General features: G+C 39.9%; 1 protein-coding gene and 1 long non-coding RNA gene across 7 annotated transcripts in view; one reads left to right on the forward strand and one right to left on the reverse strand.

Annotated features, from left to right (window-relative positions):
• BCKDHB (branched chain keto acid dehydrogenase E1 subunit beta) overlaps positions 1-27,998 on the forward strand; it is a 150,456-nt gene that overhangs the window by 102,099 nt on the left and 20,359 nt on the right. For 3 of the 6 annotated variants that reach the window (XM_051778057.1, XM_051778056.1, XM_051778053.1), the window contains 2 exons: positions 6,912-7,064; positions 13,075-13,412. In XM_051778057.1, coding sequence (XP_051634017.1) covers positions 6,912-7,052 — 141 coding nt within the window. In that variant the 3' untranslated portion in view covers positions 7,053-7,064; positions 13,075-13,412. Of the gene's footprint in view, positions 1-6,911; positions 7,065-8,710; positions 8,858-10,731; positions 10,765-13,074; positions 13,413-27,998 lie in introns of those variants that run through there. The other 3 variants (XR_007902853.1, XM_051778054.1, XM_051778055.1) reach the window with 3 other exon arrangements.
• Positions 13,933-14,335, reverse strand: LOC127466792 (uncharacterized). The gene is made up of 2 exons (XR_007902854.1): positions 14,199-14,335; positions 13,933-14,157 (listed from the first exon to the last, which is right to left on the reverse strand). It is a non-coding gene; the product is annotated as an uncharacterized LOC127466792 (long non-coding RNA).

Consider the following 27,998-nt stretch of genomic DNA (forward strand, 5'->3'; position numbering starts at 1 on the left):
GGATTATTCACCCCTGTTAACATATGTGTAGCAGTTTGCAGGACCATTTACTGAACAGATGAGTTAGTAATGCCAAGTAACTAAATAAAGCAAGAATCTTCAGATACTTATGGGCCTGGGAAATCATTCTAACTGTGGGGCTTTGGGCATGCTTTTAGAAAATATGTGGGTCCCGGTGCAAATATTCATAATTCTACTTAAGAGAGTGTACGGGAAACTTGGAATATCATATAGAATAACATAATTTGTAGTGAATACGCTGTAAAGCAGTTTTCTGCTATACAGAAGAAATAAATTCTATTTGAATAATTTTGTCATATAATGGGTATATAATGTATAGCATATATAACTTTTAGGAAAGACCTTAGACTATTTCAGCTATGGTGCAGCAGTAATTGCCTAGAAAAAAATAGTATTTCTAGTACTTGGGGTGAAAAGATAGGGAGTGACCATTTAGTGGATTGAAAATAATTATCAAAAACCTGACTTCTGAAAGAGCATTGCTATGGTTCACTTAAGGCAGTAGCATATTCTGTAATCTGGAAATCCTCTTACATCCTTCTCCTGAGCATATTTGTCTTGTGTTATTTATTTTGTGGAGAAAATTGTGCTGGCTGCTGCATCTCATACCCTAAACAATGCAGATTATATATTTACTGGGAAGAAATGAATTTCTGTCAGTGTGTTATTCTGAATTGAGTATATTTAAATTCTAGACCCCCATCAGAGTGGATTTAATTTATGTAAAATTTTCATGGAAAATCTTAGCCTTTTTGCATAAAACATAGGGTAGATTGGGAAGAAATAGAAATTACTTTTTATTCTTTTACCTCTTCTTGTGATAAAGATAAGCTATTTGACACAAATTGAATGGTGTTTTTGTTTGTTCTGTGAGTTTGTTTGTTTGTTTTGTATTGTAAATACTTGGAGAACACGATTTCTTTGTGCAGTTCTAACACCAAGAAAATTAAGCCAAGGCTCTAATCCCAACAGCTTCTTTCTGTGAATGTTTGTTGGAGTGGTTGTGTTGTTAACTTGATAAAGAAAATTTAGGAAACAATACCAGTCTTACACTGGGTTATTAAATATTGTTCTGTTAATTTTTGAAGCTGGCTGAAATCAAAGGCAATCTTCAAACCTGTGTATGAATGAGAATTTTTGTTCATTTTATGTTAAAATACTTTATCTTTTATATAGTAAATTTGACTTCATCTCTAAATATTGTTTTATGTGGTTTATTACTATAAAGACAATATTTGCCAGTAATTGGTTTTTAATAATAACAAGCCAATGAATTACACAGACCAGACTTTTTCTTCCTAAGTGCTTCTTTATTTTATAATTACTGAAGTATATTTTAAGTAAAAATATATCTCTTTTTGCAATTATAAGGTAAATAATTTTAGCAGTGAACTATTCTTCTGTATTTGACAAGATATTAATTATGTAAATTCAAAGAACTGGTAACAAATAAAATGAATCATTACTAATCTGTGCTAAGTTATAAAGAGGTAGTTTTAAAGTGATTTATAAAGGAAAACCCTCTTTGATAGAAATTAAATATTTAAAACATATAACTGCAGAGTTCTCAAAGGAAAAATTGTGTCACTGTTGTAACTGTCAAGAAAAGATTTATAAAAAATATTTTAAGATGAAAATGGCTAAGCTGTTGGAAAAAAAGTGTTCCTCTAAAAAAAAAATAAAAAATCTCTCTCTCTCTCTCTCTCTCTCTCACTATCTATATCTCCAGACAGAACTTAAAAGTATCTCGTGGGTGTATTGTATAGTACTTATGTAGCTCATAGAAGGAACTGTTCATAAGAGTGTGACATACATATGTTGTCAAAGCAAATTATGTTTGAAATGTGTAGCGTTTGGTGCTTGCAGCTGTGAAGGAAAGTACTGTACTACAATTGAGAAACATATGAAAACTGCAGATGCTTCACTTTTCTGTTATTGAAAGTAAATTGTTCAGATTAGGCATTCTTTTTAAGCAGAAACCAGAGAAAAAGACCTTTAATCTTTGGTCTGAGCTTTATTGCATGAAATCCACCTTTTATAAAATGGGGTTTGATCTACTACCTCTTTGGAAAGCTTCTTTTGAAAATCTTTATCTAAGCTATGAGATAAAAAATAGATTTTCTTGTAAAAGAGATTCTCATGTTTGTTATTAACCTATAGTAGGTTTCATCTTATTCTTACAATAGTAGGTAATTTCCAGTTAGAAATCCATATGGGGAAGTAATAGATAATTTAGTAGTGGTAATAGATTTCTATAGTAATAGATATTACTATAGAAATAGATATTACTATAGAAATAATTTTTATAGTAATACATAACATTCATCAACAAAGTGATCTGGAATAAGTTTTCTTAACTATTTGAGTCCCACACTTTAGTTTATGGCAACAGCATAAATAAATCAGAACAAAAATACCAGAACAGAAAGTGAAACTCTGATGTGATAAGAGTTTTCTCTCTGAAAAATTCTTCAAGCATATATGTGTTTTTTAAAATTTTATAATCAATAGATTAAATTGCAAAATTCAGAGTTCTTATTGACAGAATTGACCACAATTTAATCAAAAATTTGTAGCTTGTCATGTGAATTCCTGACTATAAATTTTGTAGTTATTTTCAGCAAAAGAATAAGTAGTCTTGTATGAAAAATGTTCCTATGGTTTACCTTTTGTAATGGACTTTAACCTTATGTTTAGTCTTCTTTTTATTATAATAGCAATAATACCAAAATAAGTGTTAAAATTTCTATCAAACTCTTCCTATTCATATTAGTCTTTAATATCAACCTTTTGTTTATCATCCTACAGAAAGTAAATTCCTGTACTGAAAAAGGAGTTGTAAAATCAGTGTTCTTGTATAGTCGTCATCTGACATTCTTGTAGCTGTTAATTTTTTGGGGTACTTGTAGTGTTGCAAAATAAGAATAATATGAGGGAGACCCCTGGGACAAAAAATGCTGCAGAAATAATTTATTTTTAAAGAATTTTTTCACTTACTGAGTATTCTACAGAGCAGTAGAAATAAAAAGAATAAAATATCCATTTTACTGATTTTAATCCATGTCAGTTAGAGGGGAAAAATGGAATAGACTCCAAAAACATGGAATTAAGGAGGGTAAGACTAAAATAGGGGGGAAATATGAGTTTGAATTTGTCTGACTTGCTAGGTATGCATTAATAGTCTCATTTACCAGTACTTACTTACCAAAGTGTTTGCATTTGAAGATTTGTTTAGTATGACTGTGGAATGCTAGAAATTCCCTTCAGAGGAAGGACAGTCTGGAGCAAGAAACTCTTTAACAATTTTCTTATTGGCCATATGCCTAAAAGCATCTAGACTGCGTACTGGATTGCTTTGTTTTTCTGTACATTGCAGAAGGATGAGTAATGTTTTCTTCCAATAAGGCCCAATAGTGGATTTGTTTTTCTTACTTTAGCCTTTTTGTACGAATTTATATCTCTATAAATGTCTGCAGTTCTCAGTCGTGAGTTTTACACTCGGAACCCTGATTTAGCAATGAGTACCTGAATCTCTGATAAGAGGAAAAGATGTACTTAAATAAAGCTAAAAAAGGCTTGAGTAGAGCTTTCTATATTAGCATACTACAGTATTATAATTTGGGGAAATACAGGGAGTGTACCCAGTACTGGAGGATCCATTTCACATAGGAACATGCAACATCCATCAAGTCCTTGCTTTTAGCATCTATTCTAAAAATCAAGGCATGAGATTGTTTTGAAGTGGTGTGTGGGATACATCTGAGTGATTGCTATGACTTTTAAGAAGAGATTTTTAGTGGGACTTGTGCACTTAAGTTGTTTTGAAAGGTCTTCCTAAGTGTGTATTAAACATCAAATGTTGAGAGGAAATAGTGTGACCAATTAAAATGCCTTTATAGAATATAATAATGTATTTTCCAGGAAGCTTTGAGTGAAAATCAGGCAAATGAAGGTAACTGGCAAAGGTCATATTGAATAACTGAGGCTAGAATTTGGCCTCTGCACTTAGGAAGCAGAGCAAGAAGAACAGCAATTTAATGTTTTGTCTGATCTGTTTTTATTAAGAAAATTTAGATTTATTAGACTAATAACTGTATCTGTTGCCTTGTAAGCATTTAGTTTTCTAACAATATTTTTTTACTTCAGTTGAATTTTGGAAGTTATGGATATCTTACTGAATATAGTGATTTTCATAGTGATTTTCAAAACTGAGTTTAAACCATTTTACTCTGAATCAGAAATCCCATGCCTACTACTTTGCTTCCAAAACCATTTAATTTTAAAGTTTTTTTCTAAGGTCTTTCCTTGAAAGATGTCAGATTGTTTAAACAGTCTCTCTGAAATATGCAGGGACTTAGTGAAGGCTGTAAGTTTCCATTCCTCTCTTGTGCAAGAGTGCTTTGGGCTAATACCAGCCCTTATAAGCCCAAGTAATATGGAGTAAATCTGCTTATTTTAAAATTTTGACATTCTATCACTTTTAAATACTGTGATAGGCCTGTTCTAGTAGGCTTGTACAGTGGAGATCTGCTAATTAGTCTTAAAAAGAGCTGGGAGTTCTATATAATATTCTCTGTCAAGTTTCTCTACAATGTGGCTGCACAGATGCAAAAAATCTGGCACAGCAGTATGAACAGCAGATGGGGAAGTATCATATTTGGGACGAAGTGGACTCTTGTCTGTTTGGTGGGCTGATCACTTGACTTTAAGTGCTTTTTCAGTGCAAAAAGGAAGATTAGTTAGAAATATGTCCATAGATTATATAATTTTTTTCTATATCAAGATATATATCTTGCTAACACTATGATTTTTCAAAGCATGATGGCATGTAATGAAGAATGTAATTTACTCAAATTACAGTTGTTAAGTTAATACCATCAAGCAGGCAGTTTCATATTCTGTAGCATTGTGAAAAAGCTTTGTTTGATTTAGATTTAAAGGACACCAGTGAATATATTGTCCCATAAATTAGAACTGGTTCCAGAGGTAAATCAAACCCCCATGAACTGATAAGGTTTATTAACTTATTAGTTGTATTTTAAAAAAGATGGTAGTAATATACTGTGAGTATTGCACTTAATATTTTTAGTGAAACTAATGAACTTTCTCTCCAGCCTTCATCTGGGATGGACTGAGCTGGTTACAACATAAATCAGAAATCTCTCCTAGGCAGTGGTCTGTGTCAGGTACTTGGAAACAGCAATGCAGGACTGGGAAGCTGTGGGTCTAGAATACACTTGAATGTTTTGTGGTAATGCAACTTGACTGATGGTCTGGGCAGTCAGTTTTGGGATGGTCCAAAAGCTATTGCCTTGTCTTATTGGTCAGTTGCAGCATGGGAATCAAGGACTGCTTAGTATCAAAAATACCCTTGCCAGCAGGTTAGAGTAGGACATCATGATTTACCTCGTGCACAGGTAAAGGATTTAATACTCTCTACTTCACAGCATTTTGTACTAATTTGAATCTTTCATTTTACAAAGAAAAGAGTGCCTGAAAATGGAGCTCAAAAATATTTGTGTTTGCATATATTTTTACCTCAGATCTACTCAGACTCTGAAGTTTTTCAGGTGAATTAGTTCACTAATAAATGTAATGACACTGTATGCAATCACACAACTTCTTGGGCTTTTTTATTTCCATCTGTCTTTCAGAAATATCCACTTCACAATGTACCAAAGTGGTAGCTGTAGTGAAAGGTTACAATCTTAGTGTGTTATGAATACCTCCTATACTGCCAAATGTGATGTGTAGAAAGTACAGTAAGTAGAGTTGGACTGCTATGGACTGCAAGGCAACGTGCGTTCAAAACAGTTCATCAGTCTGAGAAAACACTTAACTCTTTTCTCTAGAAAAGCATAGCTCTTTAACTGTTTTCCTTGTGGACTGGTGGAAAAGACCAGTAGATAATACTTCATCTTCCATTTTACTGAGCCAAGTACAGGGGAAGTTGGCCAGGACGTCTCAGTTGCTGCAGTCCATAAAGTAGGGGCCAGGACGAGACATATTTTGTGTCTTGGTTTGTCTGCTTCGGAAAGCAAATACATATACTAAAGATATTAGGAGAATGGGAGTTGATAATTAGCGTCAACATCAGTTTGATCTGGCAAAGTTATTTCTACATCTGCTTCTTGCACATTATTGTGGTCCATGCCATCACTCTGGTACTTGCGAGTAATAAGATTGAAACTCCACTATTTATTTGGTTATTAAGGCTGATAATGTTACAGGTTACTTTCAGATTACTATGGTGTATCTGTAATATTTTGTGCCCTACTAGATCAAATAATGAAACTCTTGCAGTTGTTATCAAATCTGATCTCCAAGTAGAACACAGGCTGTGGGGTTTTGTGTAGAGCATGTGTGTGACTCAAAGGTTGGTGATACGTGAATCCACTGGAGTTCAAATTCATAATTTCCATAACTTCTTATTGCTTAGACAGAGTCTTAATGATCTTAGAGTTCAAAGAAGTTTGAATATGATGTTCATGTATCCAACAAATAAGACACACTCTTAGATCATGTAATTTTTCTATATGTTTAAAAGTGACATAGGAAAGAGACTCTTACTCCTTTGTTCCTAAAATATTTGTTTCTTGGCAGCAGGTGTCTGGATGTATAGCAGATGTACTAAATATAACCTGCCTATGATTTAATGCAGCACACATGTAGAAAATGAAAATAACATTAATACAAGTTGTTATTTTAATATGGACCTTTGGGCAAAAGGAAGCACTATTCTGGTCTCGACTACTTATTCAGTGATATAAATAGAAGGTTGGAGTTTCCAGGACTGTCAGTCTGGCAGAGTTCATTTGACCTCAATTTGTGAAGCAAGACTCCTGAAAATAATGGCCTCACTAACATTTATTCTGTATTTCTGTTAACAGGAGGAATGCTTTTTGAATTTAGAAGCTCCTATTGCAAGAGTATGTGGCTATGACACTCCCTTCCCTCACATCTTTGAGCCTTTCTACATCCCAGACAAATGGAAATGCTATGATGCTCTTCAAAAGATGATTAACTACTGAGCAGGAGTACAGGTGAGAAATAACATCTTATAACTGACAGCTTACCTGGAAGGTAACAGACAGAATAACTGCAAGGTTTGGGGCTGTAGTGCTACACTTTTATTTATTTATTTATAATAAGAATTGCCTCTTATGGCTTTGGGCCTTCAGTCTTAAAGGTGTCTGAATATTTTTAGGTGCTGCCATTGAAGTCAGTGTTTAAAATTAATTACTTGCTTAATCAATCTCAAAATTAAATGTCTTGAATCCTGAGAAGTGAAAAAAATGCGAAGTGAAAGGTGAAAGGAATACTAACGGAGAGAATATATTTTCATCTCTGTTAGAATACTGAGAGTTACTTTATAGGCAAACCATTGTGTTAAATTTTATAATTTTTTACTCTTCAGGGTGGCCTGTAATCCTGCAAGGTACTAATAATGCCCAATTTTCCCTGAATATTGGCTCTGCATTGCAAACATACACAGACCATTGAAAAGACATGAAGTATCTGTAGCATCTTACAGTTCTACTCAAGTACAATTATAAGACTAATATTCAGTATTTAATCTAAAAATAATTTTTCTTTATAATCTTTTAGGTAATTTGATCATGCCTGAAGATTTGTTTGCAGAGTACCAGGACTGTGGCGTAATATATATTTCTATGACATGTCTGTTAATCACAGTCTGTAACATCTTTTGTCTGTTTCATTGTAATATCATATTAAGTAGCATTCGGCTGTTCAGTGCCCAAACAGGACTTAGTGTTGTGCACCAAAACTTCTGGTGTTTACTGACCAAAGTTTTAACAGTGTAGAAAATGTGTCAATACAATTTGTTCTCTACTTCCTTTAATTGAACCAACTAGCCTAGTTTTTGACATACAGTCTTCATGGATCTTGTACATCTGAACTAAAAAGAAAAGAAGAAAACAACTGACCTGTTTTTCTTTGGAATAAGAATCTGTAGTGGGCAGGCAGGGGATTTTAAGCTATTGACACCAAAGGTGGGAGGGCCAAGGTGGACCCTATTTTAGGGATACCATCTTCTGTCCATTTTACCTGTACATTAGACTGTGAATTAAATTTAGGGCTGGGGATAGAAGGTTGTCAATACCATAATGTTAATATCCTTTATAGTTACTTTCAGGAGATGTTTTTACATTCCACCCTGTTTGTTTCCCTCAGTAGGTGGTAGTGGAATGACTATATGAGAAATGGGAACAATACCAGTGAGGCAGTGTCTCCAAAAAATACTATAGTTCCACTTTTCTCAAAAATCAGCTGTTACTGACGTATAAGAGCATTTCATAGAATCATAGAATATGCTGAGTTGGAAGGGACCAATTAGTATCACTGAGTCCAACTCCTGGCCCTGCACAGGACACCCCATGAATCACACCATGTGCCTGAAAGCGTTGGCCGAACACTTCTTGAACTCTGTCAGGCTTGGTGCTGTGACCACTTCCCTGGGGAGCCTGTTCCAGTGCCCAACCACCCTCAGGGAGAAAAACTTTTTCCTGATATCCAACCTAAACCTACCCTGACTCAGCTTCATGCTGTTTCCTTGAGTCCTGTCACTGGTCACCACAGAGAAGAGATCAGTGCCTGCCCCTCCACTTCCCCTCATGAGGAAGTTGTAGACTGCAATGAGGTCTCCCCTCAGTCTCCTCTTTTCCAGGTTGAACAGACCAAATGACCTCAGCAGCTCCTCATACGGCTTCCCCTCAAGGCCCTTCACCATCTTTGTTGCCCTCCTTTGGATGCTCTTTCATAGCGTAATGTCTTTTTTATATTGTGACACCCAAAACTGCACACAATATTTAAGGTGAGGATGCATCAGCACAGAGTAGAGCTGGACAATCACCTCTTTTTGAGCAGTGCCTAATGTCCCCCCTATTTCCTTAGGATTAAACAAAAGCTCTTTTCTGATCTGTGATCTTTTTTGTAGATTATGTAGTCAATGCTCTCTTATTTCTTTTTTGTTTGGCATCTCTGTAACAAAGGCAGGGAGGCTTTCCTAAAGAGAATGGTTGTATCCACTCCTTGAGGTGAGTTACTGGTTGTGCTAGGTAGCCTCTGATCTGTTCCTTTTCAAAGGAAACCAAAGGACCAAATATTCTTACCTCTGTAAGAAAAGGGAAACTAACCAAAGGCATTTGGTGGTTCAGAGACTTAGCTAACCCCCTGTTCCTCCATAGATTGCTGAAGTGAGGGAGTTATGAGGAGAAAAAAGTGGATTCTGAGATTGCATTGAATTTGCATACAATCCAGTTTCCACACTGGAAGTCCACACTAAACCTGGTCTAGATAGTGGAAAAGCCATCTGCATTCCTACTTACACTTCTCTTGTGGGCTGGACCATACACGAATATCGGAGGAGGTTATTGGCCAGCTGAAAATATGGATTTAGCATATCAAGAAGCAGGTTTATTAGACGTTGTCTGGAAAAGAGTGTAAAGACACAGAAAATTCTGCTTTCTGGTTTGTCTAACAAAACATCTAGATGTTGGGGCCCATAGCACCACATCTTTTGATTGGTATGACTAGATATCAGTGTCACAGAATGAGCTGCTCAAAGTTTTTTCTACAAGGGAACCTTAATGTGCCTTTTTGCAAGGAGTATTCCTTTATTTTTTTGTGTGCTACACATTGGCTTTATGTGCTTAGCACAGTAGTTGCAGTATATCTCCATGCTGCTATTGACTCCACAGTTTACCTATAAGGCAGTACATTTCTGTTTCTGAGAAATTGAAGGATTGCTTTACATTTACTTCTTTTTGTACTCATGGTAACATTTATGAGTGATATTACATGTCATTGATACGGAGTGATGAAGTTTATGTGTTCCAAACCACCTCATCTGTAGGGAGAGCATTTCTAAGTAACGGTGTTACAGTTTGTGTGGATTTGAGCACAGTCAGTCTTCTGGATGTTAGAGAAGTTGTGCCCCTTCTTGTCCTACTGCTGGAAAAACAGAGGAGCTGGCAGTTCCCTGTGGTGAAGAGGGGTGTAGGGTTGGCTTCTGAGTTACAGACATGGTCAAGCTGGTGTCATAGTTTAACCCCAGCTGGCAACTTAGCCCTACACGGCCACTCTCTCATTTCCCTCTAGTGGGATGAGGGAGAGAATTGGAAAAGTGAAAAAACTCATGGGTTGAGATAAAGTTTAATAAGGAAAGCAAATGCTGTGCATGCAAGCAAGGCAAAACAAGGAATTTATTCACCATTTCCTGTGAGCAGGCAGGTCTTCAGCCATCCCCAGGAAAGCAGGGCCTCATCATGCATAACAGTGACTTGGGAAGACAAATGCCATCACTCCAAATGTCCCCCCCTTCCTCTTCCCCCCGGCTTTATATGCTGAGCATGATGCCATATGGCATGGAATATCCCTTTGTCGGCTGGGATTAGCTATCCCAGCTGTGTCTCTTCTCAACTCCTTATGCACTCCCCGCCCTTCCTTGCTGGTGATGTGGGGTGAGGAGCAGAAAAGGCCTTGATGCTGTGCAAGCCCTGCTCACCAATAACGAAATCAACACTGTTTCCAGCACAAATCCAAAACACAGCTGTGAAGAAAATGGACTCTATCATAACCAAAACCGACACAGCTCACTAAGGTGTTGCTTGGCCTTCAAGTCATTTCTGTTAGATGCAACCTGGTGGTGTGGCTGACTGCCTTCCTCTTTTCTCTCTTAATTGACAGCTTACTAAGAATTGCTTCATCTATGGCTTTAAGGTAGGCTGTGGGAAAAAAGACACAAGTGGTAATTGTCAAATATATCAATGGAATATGTCAGATTGTCCTTTCTAACATGTCCTGAAATCTCTGTATTTTGAGTGAGAAGCTACCTGAAATGTCATTTAATGAAATCTGCAGTGATATGATTCCCTCCTCTTGTTACTGGATAGCACCAAGTTTTATTTATAATATTTCATGTTCTACCATTGTTTGAAAGGTGTCTTTAGACCCAGAAACAGTTTTTATAAACAGTTTTTATATTAAAGCATTGACATGCCAATTCCAAACTTTATTTTACTTATGCTTTTAAGGTATTGGTGTATCAAAGTCTTTCTACCCTTACTCACCAAGTAAGAATTTCTCGCTTTACAAAGAAGAGATCTACATCTTAACAAACAAAATTCTTCCTGAAATGTATTCATCTGTGTACACAGATGTACCTCAACCCAGAAAGGATCTTCTCAGACACCTGAATTAATTTACTGTTTCTTGTCTGAGGCTAATGCAAGGTTTCAAGCTGGATGCTGCAGTTAATGATTTCTAAAGTTACCCTTATTATCTTAATGTACATTTGGTTTTATTCAACCTGTGTTGACAGCATCTCACACATGGATAGTTGCTTATCTTGAGATTGACAGCACAGATGGATTTCCTGCTTAAAGGCAGCATTTGTCAATTCATCCTGTATACCTTACTGATGAGACAGGCAAGAACAAAGTCTCTATCTTTCAGCAGCTTCTTAGTTATTAAATTTTGTAGCTATGTTAGCTATAAGAGAAATAACTTCCAGGTAGACAGCTGTGTTCCAGATAACTCTCTGTAGTTGGAAAACAGATAAAGGTAAAAGAAGCAGTGAGATTAAGATGGATATACATTTCCTGTGTAAATGGGATGGTGTCTAGCTGTTCATTTGAGGGAGAGGAAAAACCCTAAAAGAAGAAATGGAAGAAAATAACCACAAATTTTATGAAATATACTCTTATGATACACAAATTTGTTGAGGGGTGACTGTAGCTTAGAAATGGCAGATAGCTAAGTGCTTTTCTGTTATCTTTTGCAGCTTTTACTACCACATTTGCATATTTTGTTTTCTTGTCAAATTCTGAATTTTAAAGCTATTGCTTGGCAGGTTATAGTTTACCTCCATGATGGTGTGTGTGTTTATGGAGAGACGTAATTACTGTTACAAATATAGTCTCTTAAAATGCAAAGCTGTCACACTGAACTTCATTATGGAACTGTTTTAGGGAAAGTTTAATCTTGGTGCTTAAAGGTTAGGTGATGTTAGGGGATGTCAGGTCGTTGATTTAAATGTAGTTTTCTTTCCAACCATGTATTTGAAGTCAGTTGTGCTGGGAAACAGGAAGGGACTTGGTAGGTGCTTTGGTTCATAATTGTATCTTCCTTGTACTCCTGGCTATTCGTCAGGACTTTATTCGGGTTAACTTGAGGTATCGGAAAACTATAATTCCTCTCCCTGTTTGGTAAGTAAGGTATGAGAGACTGTGCAAGATCTTTTTAACCTGAGACTAACAACCAGCTTTTTTTCAACACAGAAATTGCAAATGTGGCAGGCTAGAATGCCCGCCTAATAATGCGCTGTCTGTAACCCAGGCTGTCTGTAGAGGCTTGAGTAGGACACAGCATTTCTGGTTTATAATCTTTTCCTGCTGGATGACAAAAATCATGCAAATAGCCAGTGAATCATGTCTTATTTACAACTAGTGAGTAGTCCAAATATAAGATAACAGTCTACTAGAGCTATATGTTAGTCTTTTAGTATGGCTGTTGCAAGTCTGTTACTTGCATTCAAACCTTGCTGAGAATTTATGCAAGATCAATAAGGAAATTATCTTAAAAAAACAACCCTATAAACAGGAAAGGTATTGACTATAATTTTTTACAAGACCCCTCTTCATTGTAATAGTAGAATGATAGTATATCTAGTAGAGCTCCAGAAAAAACACATAACACTTTGCTTAACATTCTAGAGTGGTATGGAAGACACTTCATAAAATTTTTGCATACATGGCAATAATTAATGTTGTGTTGACACTAGACATCGGTCACAGCATTTCTAATTTCTGTGGATCTACCTTGGCACCTGTAAAAATAGTAACTAAATACTATAGAATTAAATAGTATTTAATAAAAAATGAGTAAGTATTTTGTTATAGTTCACAACCTTGACGTTAAGATATTATGAATTTAATAAGTAAGATTACCGTGGAGGGCACCGTGTGTTTAAGGTGTGGATATTACTTTCAGCCTTAGATTTATAATTTGTTTTGTCATCTTTTTCTGCAGAGATGAGAACAACAGGGATATACAGAAGCTGCCTTCAAAACTCTTGACACTTTATTCAGATCTTTCGGGTTTGGAATTTACATAGCAGACTGTTTTCTTTTAACTCGGCTATCCTTAATATTCATCTTGGCTACTCTTCAGAAACTTCAAATTTTCCTTAATTTTGAAATCAGTGATGGGCAGGTGATTGCTATAATAAGTAGTTTCAGATGTATTTAAAGATATTCCAGATGTCATATGTATGTTACACATAGCCATGCTTCACTAGGTTACATCTCTAGACTTCACTGTGTAAATATTAGAAGCAGAATTTTATTCAATAAAACATATTATGCTCATGTTGTCTCTTAGTTTTGCTATTGTTTTGGAAAAACCCAAAGAAGTGATTTGAATGTGACTGTATTTTCAGCAAAATAAATCTTAGACAGCCAGACCAAATTGTGTGGTGGAGACCTGCTTTAACTACTGGCATTAGCTGTCTTTCAGTTGAGTGGCTTCATGCATAATAGTCTGTAATACTTAATTTTCCTTTCTGCAAGGGGAAACTCTATTTTTCTTGAAAAGGGAAGCAAGAGTTTTTTGCTTTGTTGCTATAGGTGAGAGGCTTAATTGGTACATTGTTTCTGCAATATCTGTTTAATTTTTTTTCCTCTAGATATGTGATGTGTCTGCTACTAAGCAGTTGTGCAAAAAGCACTTCCCAATTTTTTGGTTGCTTTGCTCTCTGCACAAACCAGTGTCATGCTGCATGAGCAAAGGGGTTGGGGAGATGTATGCCAGTAGCCAGATAATCACATTTCCATGATTATACATGGATATTTTCAGGGAGAAAGAAGAATACCTTTTTACACAAAGCTACTCAGGACAATCCTCAAGGTGTCAGCTGAAACATGCCAGAGAGGAAGCTGAGGGGGATAACTTCACTGTGGATTTTCATCCCATGCCCTTCTATCACCCATTTTGATCACATGGGAGGTTGTTAATTGAGCAGATCCACTGACATCCAAGGGAAATCTGTCCTCAGTGGATGCCAAGGTGCACACGCCAACATCTCAGTGGCGTGTCTCAGAGCTCCTCAGAGCTCTCAGAGCGTGTCTCAGAGCTCCTCAGAGCTCCTCAGCAACTCTTATCTCACTCTCCCAAACCTCAAGAGCAATCCCTGTGGCGTACTTAATTTTTTGTAATATGTGGTAATGCTTGCCTTCAGCAGAACTCTATTCAAAAAGTCATGTTCAAAGGACTTGTATCTATGGAAAGTGCTAAATGATAATCTTTTTGGGTCTTACTACCATTTTGTGCAATATTCTGCATTCGTAGTTTGTACATTCCCTGAAGAATCACACAACTGACAGTGAAGCTAGTTGTTAATGTCTCCAATCAAAATGAGATTGTTAGTGAAGTTTTCTAAGTCTCCTGTAAATGCCATGTATAGAACTTGTTTATTGTTTTAAATAAAATAGATGCATTATATATTTTATATTTTTTTCCTGCTGGATGGAAGTTATTTTGGTTGTATGAAGTAAAATGGTTTTAAAAATTATTTCTGTCTTTGTAGAACATCAATAGATATTTTAGTAACTGTCTTCTAAAAACGTACTGTTACTGTATTTCAAAGCATATAAAATAGATGCAATTATATTACTGCCATAGTAAAATGTATTTGGTAATTAATAACCTTAATACAATATACTTTGTATTTGCAGTTTTCATAGATAAAAGCAATTTCTAATTTAATGCAAAGCTTAAGTTCAATTTACCTGTATTGAAATATGGAATAATATATTTCTTAATAAACACGTAGAAAATATTTGCTCGTAATGTGGACTGTGACAGTGTGGTTGAGGGACAGGTTTTGTATTTTTGGTGACTGGCGATGTGTTGGTTTTAATAGTATGAAAAAACCGTTCCTTTCTCCTCTGTTTTGGATAATAGAATATTTTTCCTAGGCAGAGGTGGATAATGTTGTAGAAATAGGTGCTGCTCCCAAAAGCCTGCCTAGATGGCAGTATGCACTCACATAACCTGTGCTCAGGGATGGAGGCTGTTTAAACTGCGTGTTATGGAAAAATGACTTACAGTTCTAAATTGGACAGGAAGGTGTATACTAGTACATACAAATTTTCATTAAGTTCCTTAATAATAAAATCCAAAGACAAATCATATTTTCTGGTTTTTCACCACTCAGGTCTTTTAATTAGATGAATTAGATTTTGCAAAGAATGTGTGGTGGAATATTCTCAAATTTAACCTGGCTATTGGTTGTTTCACTCTAAGTAACTCCTCAGGGAAAAATCATGTCACTACTCCTTGCTGATAGTCCAGAAAATTATTAACCATGCTCATGTAAGACTAATTGCTGGAAATACTTATGGTAGCTAGTTTAGTGCTGGGTTCTGAGACCTTCACCAAAAGCATTGTCAAGCTTGAACAGACTGCGTAGGGAAGTTGGCAGAGACACTGTCACTGGAGGTATTTAAAAGACGTGTAGATGTGACAGTAGGGACATGGTTTAGTGGTGGACTTCACAATGCTGGGATAATGTTTGGTCTCTTTGAGGCCTTTTCAAATGTAAATTGTTCTGTGATTCTTTAAAAGAGATACACAGCCTTCATGGGACCCCAGATTTATTAACTGCAGATGAAAGACTTGTATACTCCTCTGCTGTCATCTAACTCTGTTAAGACTGTAGTGCCATGACAACTGCACTGTAATAAACAGTGCACCGATTAATACAAATTGGATTTAAATCATTAGAGGTATTCCTCCTCGTGGCAGTGCACGTGTTTATAAGAGGATTAGTCAGCAGTACATTCTCACTGCAGTAGCCAGGAGTCTTGACACAATGACCTTCTGCTCCTACAGTCTGATAATCAATTCTGAGCCATTAATCTTTTCTGACAGCTTTCTTGCTCCCGAAGCTAAAAACCGATGTTTCTGGTATACTGCAGAAGCTCTGTTCTAGCCACATAACTTCAGAGGCAGCAACTGAAAGGAATCCATTCAGCAAGCTGGCAGAGATTGTTATCACAGCAGCTCATGGGGTTCAGTGAGCATTATATGTTCATAACAAAATAAGCTGACACAGTCTGTAAGCTCTGCCAGATTTCAGCAGACCCAAAATAAGGATGCAATTCCTTTGTAGCTCTTTTGCTGCTTAGCTGCTCTGCAAGATACATGTTTGTTAGATATGGGAGACATACAGCTGACTTCAGTATAAACAGGATTTTTAAAACTTAATTTGGTTGCTTATACTTTGGCATCAAGTACCATTTAAGACACCCTGGGGTATCCTGCATAGGCTCCATGGCTCCAGCTTCTGCTTCCATAAGTCCTATGTGATATCTGCCAACCCCATGTGTATCTTGGGTGCCTTAGGGCATCTCAAATGGCACTAGATGCTGGCATTCAGGCATCTAAATGGAGCCCTTTGTTTTCTGGAGCTTGGATAGCTGATGTCTGACTATTTTTCTGTGAGCTTGCATAAAATGCCAGCACTGAGATTGGTGCATTCCTTGATTTTCAAAATAAATTGCTCAAATCCCCAGTAAGTATATAAGGTGGGATACATGACGTTGTGTGTGAAAGACAGTATTGTCTCCTGGGTGATGGGCTGATGCTGAACTGGGCTTTTAGTTCCTTGAGGTGAATAACTGAGAGCAAAACCCCAGTCATAAATGTCCCCTGGCTGGCATTGGTTACCATAACTCACAAGGTTTCTGATGAATATCTGAAGATAACGTGAACAGGACCTGCTTCAATTTCAGCTAAACCATGAGCAACAGTGGTGAGTTAATGGGAGATGAAGGAACTACAGACCACTTGCTTCCTGCAGGCTGTGTGTGAGATTCAGCTCAGGATTAAGCCACCTAAAATTTAAGCATTGAGCTATATGTGTGTATGGCTGAACAGAGCAGTTGAGCTGGTACCAAGTTCCTTTAGGGTAATTTGACTCATTCTACAGGCTGAACTGACTGCCTTAGTTGTCAATGCACGGTGCCACATTAGATCCTGTAAGGTGTCCTGCCTGGCCTTTGACTGCTCGTCAGGAAAGGTTCAGGTCTCCCATCAGTCCTCAGTCATACCTACCAGTCAGGTACATCTTTCATGATGCCCTAAGTTATCTTGGGCATCATTGCTAAATGTGTGGGCAACAGGATTGAATTCTCCAGTGGCTGTAGCTGTCATGGGATCACAGTGCACGTGTGGACATTAGATACTTAACTTCAGATGAAATTACCTATTTCATGCTTTTGACAGAAGGGAAAAGGAGCAGAGAAGAAGCACATGAAGTGTTATGTAGATGCTGGGGCCATGCACTAAGTGGTGCAAGAAGCTGGGAGAAGATGATCTGTCTGTCCCTCAGTTCAGCTGCTACAAGCAGCACTGGCTTCATCCATACTTAACATCACGTTAGTTGTCCCCAGCCCTCTAGCAGGAAGAACTAAGCCTCCTGATGAACGACACTGATTAGTTTGATCATTAGCCTATTTCCATATTACAAGTGCAACACTGAAGCAGCCCCAGCTTTGGTTTTATGTTACTTACTTTGAAAGTGCTCTATGGTCTTTGGTGATATTTTTAAAGCCTATGTTTGTCTGCCAAAATAATGATGCTACTTTAAGAGTAGAAATTAGGGTCTGGTCTTGCTCATGTAGGTCTGTGGCTAACTGTTCTACAACTGACAGTAATGTGTCACCAGCGTTTGAGAAGGCCCCCCTGTTGATTCTTGTGTGTAATTAATTACTTTTATATGATAATTAAATCATTCCTGTTTACTTACACTCTGCTTGCAGTTGAGTACTCGCTGAAAACAAAAATTGTCTGAATTTATGATGCCTGTTGTTGCACTCTTCTTACACTGTTTGTGAGCACTGCCACGCCTGTTAGTTCCAGCCCTGAGCGATCTCGGGCAGTTCTGAGGTAAGTGACCTGGGCTTCAGGCAGATGGTTTCTTTCCAGTCTTTCCATCTGTGCTGGTTTTTGCTGGGGTAGCGTTAACTTTCTTCACAGTGGCTTGTATGGGGCTGTGTTTTGGATTTGTGCTGAAAACAGTGCTGCTAATATATAGATTATATATAGTGACAGCCTTTGCTGCCCCCCCGCCCACTTAGCCTGGGTGATGAAGCAGTGCAAACTAGCACAGTTGTTCCCTCTCCAGGCAAAGCCTCTCTGGTTAGTTCCCATTATGAATTTGGGCTGCTCATGGTGGCCTAGACTTGTCCTGTCATTCCCAGGGGGGAACCTGGAGAGCAAGGGAGTTGGTGGAGATACAGGGCTGCTCCAGTGGCTGGTGAGGGGTGGGCAGGGAGTGCAGTCTGCACTGACACCTCCATCCATGCACCTGCAGGCCAGCGAGAGGCCCCCGCGTCCAAATGTGGTTTGCTTGGCTTCTCAGATCTCTGCAATATGCTGCACAGGGTGTAAAGCTTCCCCTGCTGCTCTGCCGGTTTCAGCTGTGCTGAGGGCCTTGAGGCAGCCCTTGACAAGGGTCTGGCTGGTAGAGGACCCTGGGGGTGTGTGGAGTGATGCCAGGATCCCAAGTACCTCTGGTTTGGCCAGGGGCGAGAGCAGGAGAGCTTACAGAACCCTGGCTCTAGTTGAGCTGTGGCAGCGGGACCACTTATACCTGCAAGCCAAAGGATGGGGTCTGGCTATGCCTAGAGGAGCACATCCAAACAGTGGGTCTCAGTGGTGGTTGCATAGAGGAGATATTAGAGAATGACTGTTCTTCAGTGACAACCCGGGACCCAACAGCCACCGTGTGATTCCAAGCCTGCATGCATTTGTGGTGCAGCACTGCAGCTTTCCACATGCAGCTCACACTCTTTATTTTCTAATCCATGGGTTTGCAGGAATGGGAAAACCTAGATAGGTTTAAAATTTTGGGATAGTTTGTGCAGCAGATGCAGGGAAGGTGCCTCCAGCAGGACCCGTGGCTGCAATGTAGTACTGTAGACTTTACTACTGCAGAGCAATGCCTCAAGTAAACGCAGAAGGCACTTTAGAGGTGTGTGTTACATATTAGAGTGTTTTTTTGGTAATTATTTATCCATAAACCCCAGCAAGATTGTGTTTGCAGTGACTACAATGTTCTAATGCCTACTGGCTTGGCCTCAGGGATTTTCAGACGCCGAGAGAGAGGGAGCAGTGAGGCAGAGGAACAAAGTGCAACCTTGTTCAAGTGCAGCTCTAATGGTTTCATGGCATCTCATGTTGTAACCTACTAGTCTTGTTTTTCATTCACAAAACAGAATTTGGCTTGGGAAGGAAAGTGAGAGCAGGCTGGCATTCAAATGTGAATACATGGACAACAAAAAGGATAAAAGGCAAAGTTAAGAGTAATCGTAACTTATTCCTCTCAAATGATTTTTCCATCACTCCCACCACCCATCTCTTCAGTAAAGTTTTCCCCCTCCCTTTTTGCCAACAACCTAGCTACTCCTTCAGTTGCAACAGTTTTAAATTTTTGAAGTGATTTTTGTCACACTTGCTTATAGTAAAACCGAAGTATAGGTTATTGAGCTGTTCCTCATTTGGTTTTTGTTACACTTTAGTTAGAGGTGACTGAAAAAGAGGCAAGTGGGCGTTGAACATCCTTGCTGAGCAGAGGTGGTCTGAAGTCTTGGCCTTCTCCTTCGATCTTTCCCTTCCTGGCTTGACTCTGTGCCACAACCAACCCACAGCTTTCCCGGGTGTAGGGAGACTTTGCTACCCCCAGGCAGCAGGGCCTGAGCCAGGGGAGGTGGTGGAGTAGTACCACACCAGTGGCAGCTGCTGCTGATGGGTGATGGAAGAGTGAGAGGGAGGTGTGAGGTGGACATTAGGATTTCATTGTACCTGTCCTCAACCAGTGATCCCAGCTGCCCCAGGCTTCCTGCTGTGCTGCCAATCCCAGCCCTGGCCCCTTGGGAGAGGGAGCCAGCCTGGACATCACAGTCTGTGCATCTGTTACCTGAGGTGCCTGCAGCCATTGTGTCTCACCCCCTGCCATCCATTCTTGTTCCATCTCTCCCGGGTGGAGGCAGTTTTGGTGACTTACAGCTGTTCATTGCTCAGGGCCCTCAAGAGGCTGAAACACCTACTCAGGCAATGATAGGGGTGTTGTCACATACAGAGCATGAACCTTTGGGAGATGGCACTTATTAGCTTTCACCAAAGAATGAAGAATATGTGATTCATCTTGTGTTACGAGCAGTGAAATTGCTAAGCATTTTGCTGTCAGCATCACTAACTGAACTTTCAGCTACCATAGAGCTGTGCTTTAAGTGAGGCTCTGTGCAAATTTGTCTGGGTTTCTACACCAACTCACTCTCCTCAGCTTCATCTACCTGTGCTCTTGCATAGCTGTTTTGTGGCAGCACAGGAATTGCCTGCATCCAGCCTGACGTTCAAGTTATTAATATGGTTAAAATTATCCCAGTGGAGTATAGCTGCAAAAGCAAACTGCTACTTGTAGTTTCTGTGTCCATATACACACTGAAATGAGGGAGGCTGCTCTTGAATGAATCTGGCTCCCTGAGACTGAAGGTTAAAGTATTTTTCCCAATGAGTTTAATTAATTTTATTTTTAAAGACAGGCAATCCTTAGGGCTCATTCAATTCCTTCCACTATGCTGGTGATATCTGTCCATATCCATAGATGAAACCTTGAGATCCTGCAACTTAGGTACAAAATATGGGACCATTTTCTAAGCCAGTTCTTAGGATTTATTTTCTTGTTTTTGAACCAGGGGAAATAGTTAAATTCAAGTGAGATTTATTCTTTTATTACTTATTTATGAAGCTCTTTAAGCTTCTCATTAATTCTGATGCTATGCTGAGAAATCTGCTACGGAAGTGTCGCTGCAGTCCCTTGCAACGAGGTGAGTTATGGCTGCGAACGCTCCCCCTTCACTGCCAGGGAACACAGAGACCTGATGCTGGTTTTGACTGGGATAGAGTTAATTTCCTTTCTAGGAGCTGGTACATTGCTGTGTTTTGAATTTAGTATGAGAATGATGTTTCAGTTGTTGCTCAGTAGTGCTTACCCTAAGTCAAGCACTTTTCGGTTTCTCATGCTCTGCTAATGAGGAGACACATGAGAAACTGGTGGAGAGCAAGGCCAGGACAGGTGAACTGAACTGGCCAAAGGGATATTCCATACTACAGAACATCATGCCCAGTGTGTAATTGGGGGGCAGTTGGCCAGGAGAGGGAGGTTGCTGCTTGGGGATTGACTGGTCATTGGTCAGAGGGTGGTGAGCAACTGTATTGTGCATCACTTGTTTCTCTTGGGTTTTCTCCCTCTCTCTCTCTGTCCTTTCTATTACTATTATTATTATTATTATTGTAATTATTAAAATTAATATTGTTTTAATGTAATTTTATTATGCTTAAATTATTAAACTGTTCTTAGCTCAACCTAGAAGCTTTACATTTTTTTCCCCTATTCTCCTCCACACTGGGGAGATGAAGAGGAAGAGCCAGTGAATGGCTGCATGGTACTTAGTTGCCGGCTGGAGTTAAACCACAACACTGAGAAATAAAGTCATGACTAATTGTCCTGTATCCCGTACACCTGGAGAACATCAGTGCTTGCTGCCTCATCACCAGGCCCTGGCCATGCCAGTTGGTTGATGTGACTACAGGGCTTGTGCAGGACCGACCACCTCTCAGGACAACCCTCCAGCTCAGGCAGGGTGCTGAGGCTGCACACTGGCAGGAACACCAGATCAGAAATGTTCCCATGTGCCTTTGCATGTGAACAAGTTGTTCAGGTCTGGGTCACCACCACCAGCTAAATGTTGTGCTTACTGAGGCTGAACAAAATTATAGTCTCTCTGTCGACATGCTGTGCATCCTTACTGACCTGTGGCTGTAAGCTCACTCTCTGCACAATCCTGCAGGCTGAGCCCATCAGACAAGAATATTTCAGGCTCTTATTTGCACATAAACCTTCTTTTATTTCCAGGGCCATTGAACTGTGTGGGTGGTAACCCTTTCAGCTTCACCGATCGGTTGTTTCCTCTGCCCACACTGGAAATGATTAGGTGTCCCTCTGCCTCAAGATGAAGGCTTCTTACTTTGTAATTTGCCAGCCCCACCATGATGAGAGTGCAGCATACAGCTCCTGAGGCAGTGTCCCAAAGCAGGCTCAACTGCGGAGCCCAAGAGGGAGCTCAGTTGGGCCAGTCTGAGGCTATTTATATACCCCTGATTTGTTTGATCAGAAATTATTTGCAAGGAAAATCTGGGGGGTTGGTCCCATCCACCTGTTGTAGAAGTGCATGGATTCTAGGCTGGTGGAGCAATGACTACTGTCCGTGCATGAGTGTGTTATATGTACACTTTGGTGAAGAGCATACTAAAGACACTTGAGTTTCTTGGAGGAAAAAGTCAGCAGAACACTGCTCATGTGTTTTTAAGAGGCTATATATAGTGAGGTACTTGAGCTGTGTCCCACTATTTGAAATGTTCAGAAACATCTCAGTCAAGAAACAAGAAAGTGACAAAATGTGGTGAACACTATAAATTGTAAACTACAAAGCAAGCCCACATCTTGCAACAAAAGCTGCTTTATTCAGACAAGGAAGTGCACTTAGGCATAACTTTAAATAGCATGCATCAGAAAAACTCTCAAATTGTATATAATTTGACATAATTAAATGTAGGTATTTCATTCTACTACAATTTGCTGCCTTGCCCCTTGTGCCTACAATGTTGATATTCATTGTAGATTCGAGCAGTTTATTTCAGTGAGAGCTAACCCACACTTGCAGAGCCCAGATTATAATTATCCTACTCCAAAGTGCCAGTCATAGTTCCTCTGTTGCCCATCTGAGTGCTGCCAGAGCCAGCACCAGGCAGAGAGGCATTCACAGTGACTGCAGATCCCTGAGCAAGCTGCTGCCCACTCTGTCCCCTTGTCTTCCTTCTGGACTCCTGTATTGAAGACTGCTTTGATTTCCTCCTTATTTTGCTCCTCTTGTCCCCAGCATAAAGTCAGTCTTTTGACTGCTGAAGTCTGGGGATGTCATGTTTCCATGAGAAGAACATTGTTTCGGGCAGTATAAACAGGAGGAGAAAGTTCTGAAAACTTTTTTTTTGTCCTGTCTGTTATCTTCAAACCACTGAGAGCCCAGTGAAATGAACATATGGACCATTAGACTGTGTGTCTGACTTCTCCTAGACCTGCAAACTACTGGGGTTTGGTGCAGGCTGGGATGTTATGCATGAATCATAGAATCAGAAAATAGTTTGATTTGGAAGGGGACTTTACAAACCATCTAGTCCAACCCCCCTGTCATATTCAGCTAGATCAGGTTGGTCAGGCCTCTATCCAACCTTGCCTTGAACACTTCCAGGGATGGGACATCCACCATCTCTCTGGGGCAACCTGTTCCAGTGCCTCATCACCCTCACAGTAAAGAATTTCTTCACAGTATCTAATCTAACCCTACTGTCTTTCAGTTTGAAGTCATTCCCACTTTGTCCTATCACTACATGCCCTTATAAAAAGTCCCTCTCCATCTTGTAGTCTCCCTTTAGGTACTGGAATGCTGCAATAAGGTATCCCCAGAGCCTTCTCTTCTCCAGGCTGAACAACCCCATCTCTTTCAGACTGTTTTCATAGCACGGGTACTCTAGTCCTGTGATTATATTTGTGGCCCTCCTCTGGACTCATTCCAACTGGTCCATGTCTTTCCTGTGGTGAGGACCCCAGAGCTGGATGCAGTACTCCAGGTGAGGTCTCACACGAGTGAGGTAGGGGGACGGGGAGAGAATAACTTCCCTCAACCTGCTGGCCACTGCTGCTTTTGATGCAACTCAGGTTACTGTTGTCTTTCTGGGTTGCAAGCACACATGGAAATAAAATGGCCGATGGCATGCCACAGGAGCACAGGGGCCCAAGCTCTGTCACACATGGGAGAAGAACTTCCAGCCCATGAAAGAGTGCAAACCTCCAGGAAAGAGGTGGTGGTGTGCTCAGGGGCTTGAAGGGCCGTGACCGAGGTTGTGCTGGTTTGGGCTCAGGTAGAATTAATTTTCTTCTTAGTAGCTAGTATAGGGCTGTTTTGGGTTTGTGCTGAATACACAATGATGTGTGATGCATGATCACACAGTGATGATAATATTGAGATGTTTTTATTATTGCTGAGCAGGGCTTACACAGAGCCAAGGCCTTCTCTGCTTTTTGTACTGCCATGCTAAGCTGGAGGTGCATGGGAGGTTGGGAGGAAACATAGCCACAACGGGTGACCCAAACTGACCAAAAGGATATTCCAGACCATATGGCATTGTGCTCAGTATATAAAGTGGGGGGAAGAAGATGAGGGGGGGTGGGAACATTTGGAGTGAGCTGTTTGTCTTCCCAAGTCATCATTGCATGTTATATCTCCCTGCTCTCCTGGGAATGGCTGAACACCTGCCTGCCCATGGGAAGCAGTGAATTAGTTCCTTGTTTTGCTTTGTTTGCATGCACAACTTTTGCCTTTCCTATTAAACTCTTTATCTCAACCCATAAGTTTTCTGACTTTTACCCTTCTGATTCTCTCCCTGATCCCATTGGTGGGGGAATGTAGCTACATGGTACTTGTTTGCTGGCTGGGGTAAAACCACAACAGGGGTGCTATTGGCTTGCCCTGAGAGCTGCTGGCACATAAGGAACACCTTTCATCAGTGGTGACACGAATGTGTCAGTGCCTGCAGCATCTTGTTTATGTGACTAATGGGCAGGGTCTGGTGCTGAGCAAGCAGGTGATGCCATGCCATGGTGCCATGAGCAGGAGCAACCCTGCTTTGCCACAGAGCTGGAAAAAGAAGGCTGTTATCCAGTTCAAACTGCAGTCCCTGTGTTATGTGCTGTTTTGGGTGCAATTCCACTGGAATAGATGCAATGAGCAGGATGCAATCCTCAGCTCCCCGTGGTTCTTTCAGGGGGAAGCACAGGTACACCAGAGAACAGCTGAGGAGCTTCTGCCTCATCACTGTCAGCATCATCACTTTAAAAACTACCTCATCGCTTGCATTTCTAGTTGAAACTTACTATGGTACTGTCAGTAAACATTGTATGTCAGTAGAGGTCTGTATCATATATACACATCCTGGTATATACTATTAGACTGACTATATTTTTTGCTGGGATAGAATCTGAACATAATACCAAGATTCAGCTTAATTCCTTTGCTTCCCCTTCCTTGCTTATTATGTCATTGTTGGAATGGGAAAAAAGACCAAGAGGCATCTCAAGTGATTCTTGTGAAGAACATCTAAAACTCTGACCAACAATGTACTAAATTAGTTCTTTGATGTTGACTTGACTCACAAATCTCTGTTTAAAAGAAGGAAAATTGTTTAATTTCTGCTATATCAGCCCCCCAATCATTTTTTCACTATCGTGTGGGTTTTTTTGCTTTTTGATCTCTTCCTTTTACTTGTGTAAGAAAATACACCTAAGAGAAAAGTGCTACCAATGTGCTATACTCGAGAGATTGACCCAGGTAAACATATTGGAAGAGAGGGATTATGCTTTACTTTGTTTGCTGGGATTTGGTTTTCGCTCCAGAGACTTAAGGCAGGGCTTGTAGCAATGGTAGCTAAAAATACTTCCATGCAGATGTAAGATTTCCAATTTGACAAGGTCTCTTTAACAGAAAAACCTGTTTAAACAAAGTCCTTGATTTATTTTTTTCTCACCTCTGCGTCTCAGACTTGGCCACCCTCAGCCTTCAGCACAGGTACAGCTAAAGACGATGAAAAGCATTCTAGAAAGTATGATGGGAGTAAGCTTGTGTGTTTAGCCATTCCCTAACCAGCACTGGCTGGGCTTTCAGGGAGGGATAACCACATCCATACATTTCTATTTTTACATTCTGCATCAAACATGTTATTACCACTGAACTGAGCAGCGTGCTGAGAAGTGAAACTTCAGGCATTGCCTCTCACACACCAGAGGAAATCAGTGCCACCAGCCCAGCCAAGGAGGTTTGCAGCGTGTTGGCTCTGGAAGCAGTGGTGGGGATGGTATAGAATCTGACGAGGATGCTCAGCCCAGGGGAGCTTGGCCCCAAGGGAGCTTCAGCCTCCCTCTGCCCCCGCTGCTGCTCTTGGGGCAGGAAGGGTTCCAGTGTGGAAATCAGAGCTGGTTCCTTTTTCCTGTGTCCTCAAGGGCAAGCCATATGCTGGCACCTGGACCCAAACCTACTGGCACCTTCAGGGATTTACGAACAGAAATACTTTTATCGAGCCCTTTGTAAGTTCTCTGGTTTTCGAGTAGACATAGGTCAGTGGTTTGACTGCACACTTCGGCTACCAGGATTAAAGTCACAAGAGCACTACTGAGCTTCCAAAATAATAATCATAATTAAAAAAACCAAGTCTTCCTTTTGCATGAATATGTTAAAGGATACAGGAAATCCATGGATAGATGGATTTTTTCTTTTGGCAGATCTCGTAAGATTAATACATTTGCTGAAAAGCTGTTTTGCAAGCAATATTTGTATCAAGCATTCCCTTCTAAAGCTTGCAAAATATCTGAAAGTATTAAAAAAAAAAATCTGTGTTCAGTACCTGTATGGCTTCCAGTTGTAATAAAATCAGTCATGTGGCAGATATGATTGGCCTGAGCTTTTGAGGCATTTTGGGGGTGTTTATATATTTGAAGTTTTCTAATTCAGACTCCTGTGCCAGAAACATGTAGCAACCTTTTAATGTTGAAATTTTTTCAAGTACTTTTTTCAGTGTGTTCTCCCACAATCCCACTTTGCATTTTGATACAAACTGAGAAATCAATAAATGAAAGATAAAACTGGTGTTCCAGACATGATCCTCATTGTAAAGGTTTGCTAGGTGAGCTGTCCTGTACAAAACATACCGAGTTGAGCTCTTGAGACCTCTTTTGGGCAAAATTGTTTGTGTGGAAGTGTGATGCAAATTAACAAGAAAACAACAGTCAGTCCAAGAGGGACATCTTCTGCAGGGGAGATCACTATGGCCAGGTCAGTCCCAGAGGGACATCTTCTGCAGTGGAGATCACTATTAGCCCATGCCTAATTTGTGGAGGCCAGTGATAAGTGACATTCCTCAGGGATCAGTACTGAGACCAGTGCTGTTTAAATCTTTGTCGGGGACATGGACAGTGGGATTGAGTGCACTCTCAGCAAGTTTACTGGTAACACCAAGCTGTGTGGTGCAGTTGACATGCTAGTGGGAAGGGATGCCATCTAGAGGGACCTGTGAACCTCATGAACTTCAACAAAGCCAAGTGCAAGGTCCCATACTTGTGTAAGGATATAAATACAGGTTGACAGAGAATGTATTGAGAGCAGCTCTGAGGAAAAGGACTTTTGGGTGTTGATTGATAAGAATCATAAAATTATTACTGTTGGAAAAGACCTCTAAGATAATCAAGTTTGACCATTAACCCAACACCAACATGTTAGCACTAAAACATATCCCCAAGTGCCACATGCATATTTTTTGAACACTTTCAGGGATGGTGGTTTCACTGCTTTCCTGGGCCCTTTTGGGGAAGAAATTTCTCCTAATATCCAACCTAGATCTCTCCTAGGACAACTTGAGACCATTTCTTTTTGTCTTATTGCTTGTTACTTGGGAGTGGAGACCAACTCTCAACTGGCTATTGCCTCCTTTCAGGTAGTTGTAGAGAATGGCAATATCTCCCCTGAGCCTCTTTTTCTCCAGACTAAGCACCCTCAACCCCCTCAACCACTCCTTGTAACACTTGTGTACCAGACCCTTCACCAGCTTTACTGCCCTTCTCTGGACACACTTCAGCATCTCAATGTCCTTCTTGTAGTGAGGGACCCAAAACTAAGCACTGGATTTGAGGTGCAGCCTCACCAGTGCCTAATACAGGGGAATGATCTGGTCCTGCTGGCCAATCTTGCTGAAAACAGCCAGGATACCATTGGCTTTCTTGGCCA

This window comes from Manacus candei, unplaced genomic scaffold (assembly GCF_025592945.1).
Source record: "Manacus candei isolate 608988 ecotype Guabito, Panama unplaced genomic scaffold, ASM2559294v1 h1tg000011l, whole genome shotgun sequence".
In the NCBI taxonomy this organism is placed as follows: domain Eukaryota; kingdom Metazoa; phylum Chordata; class Aves; order Passeriformes; family Pipridae; genus Manacus; species Manacus candei.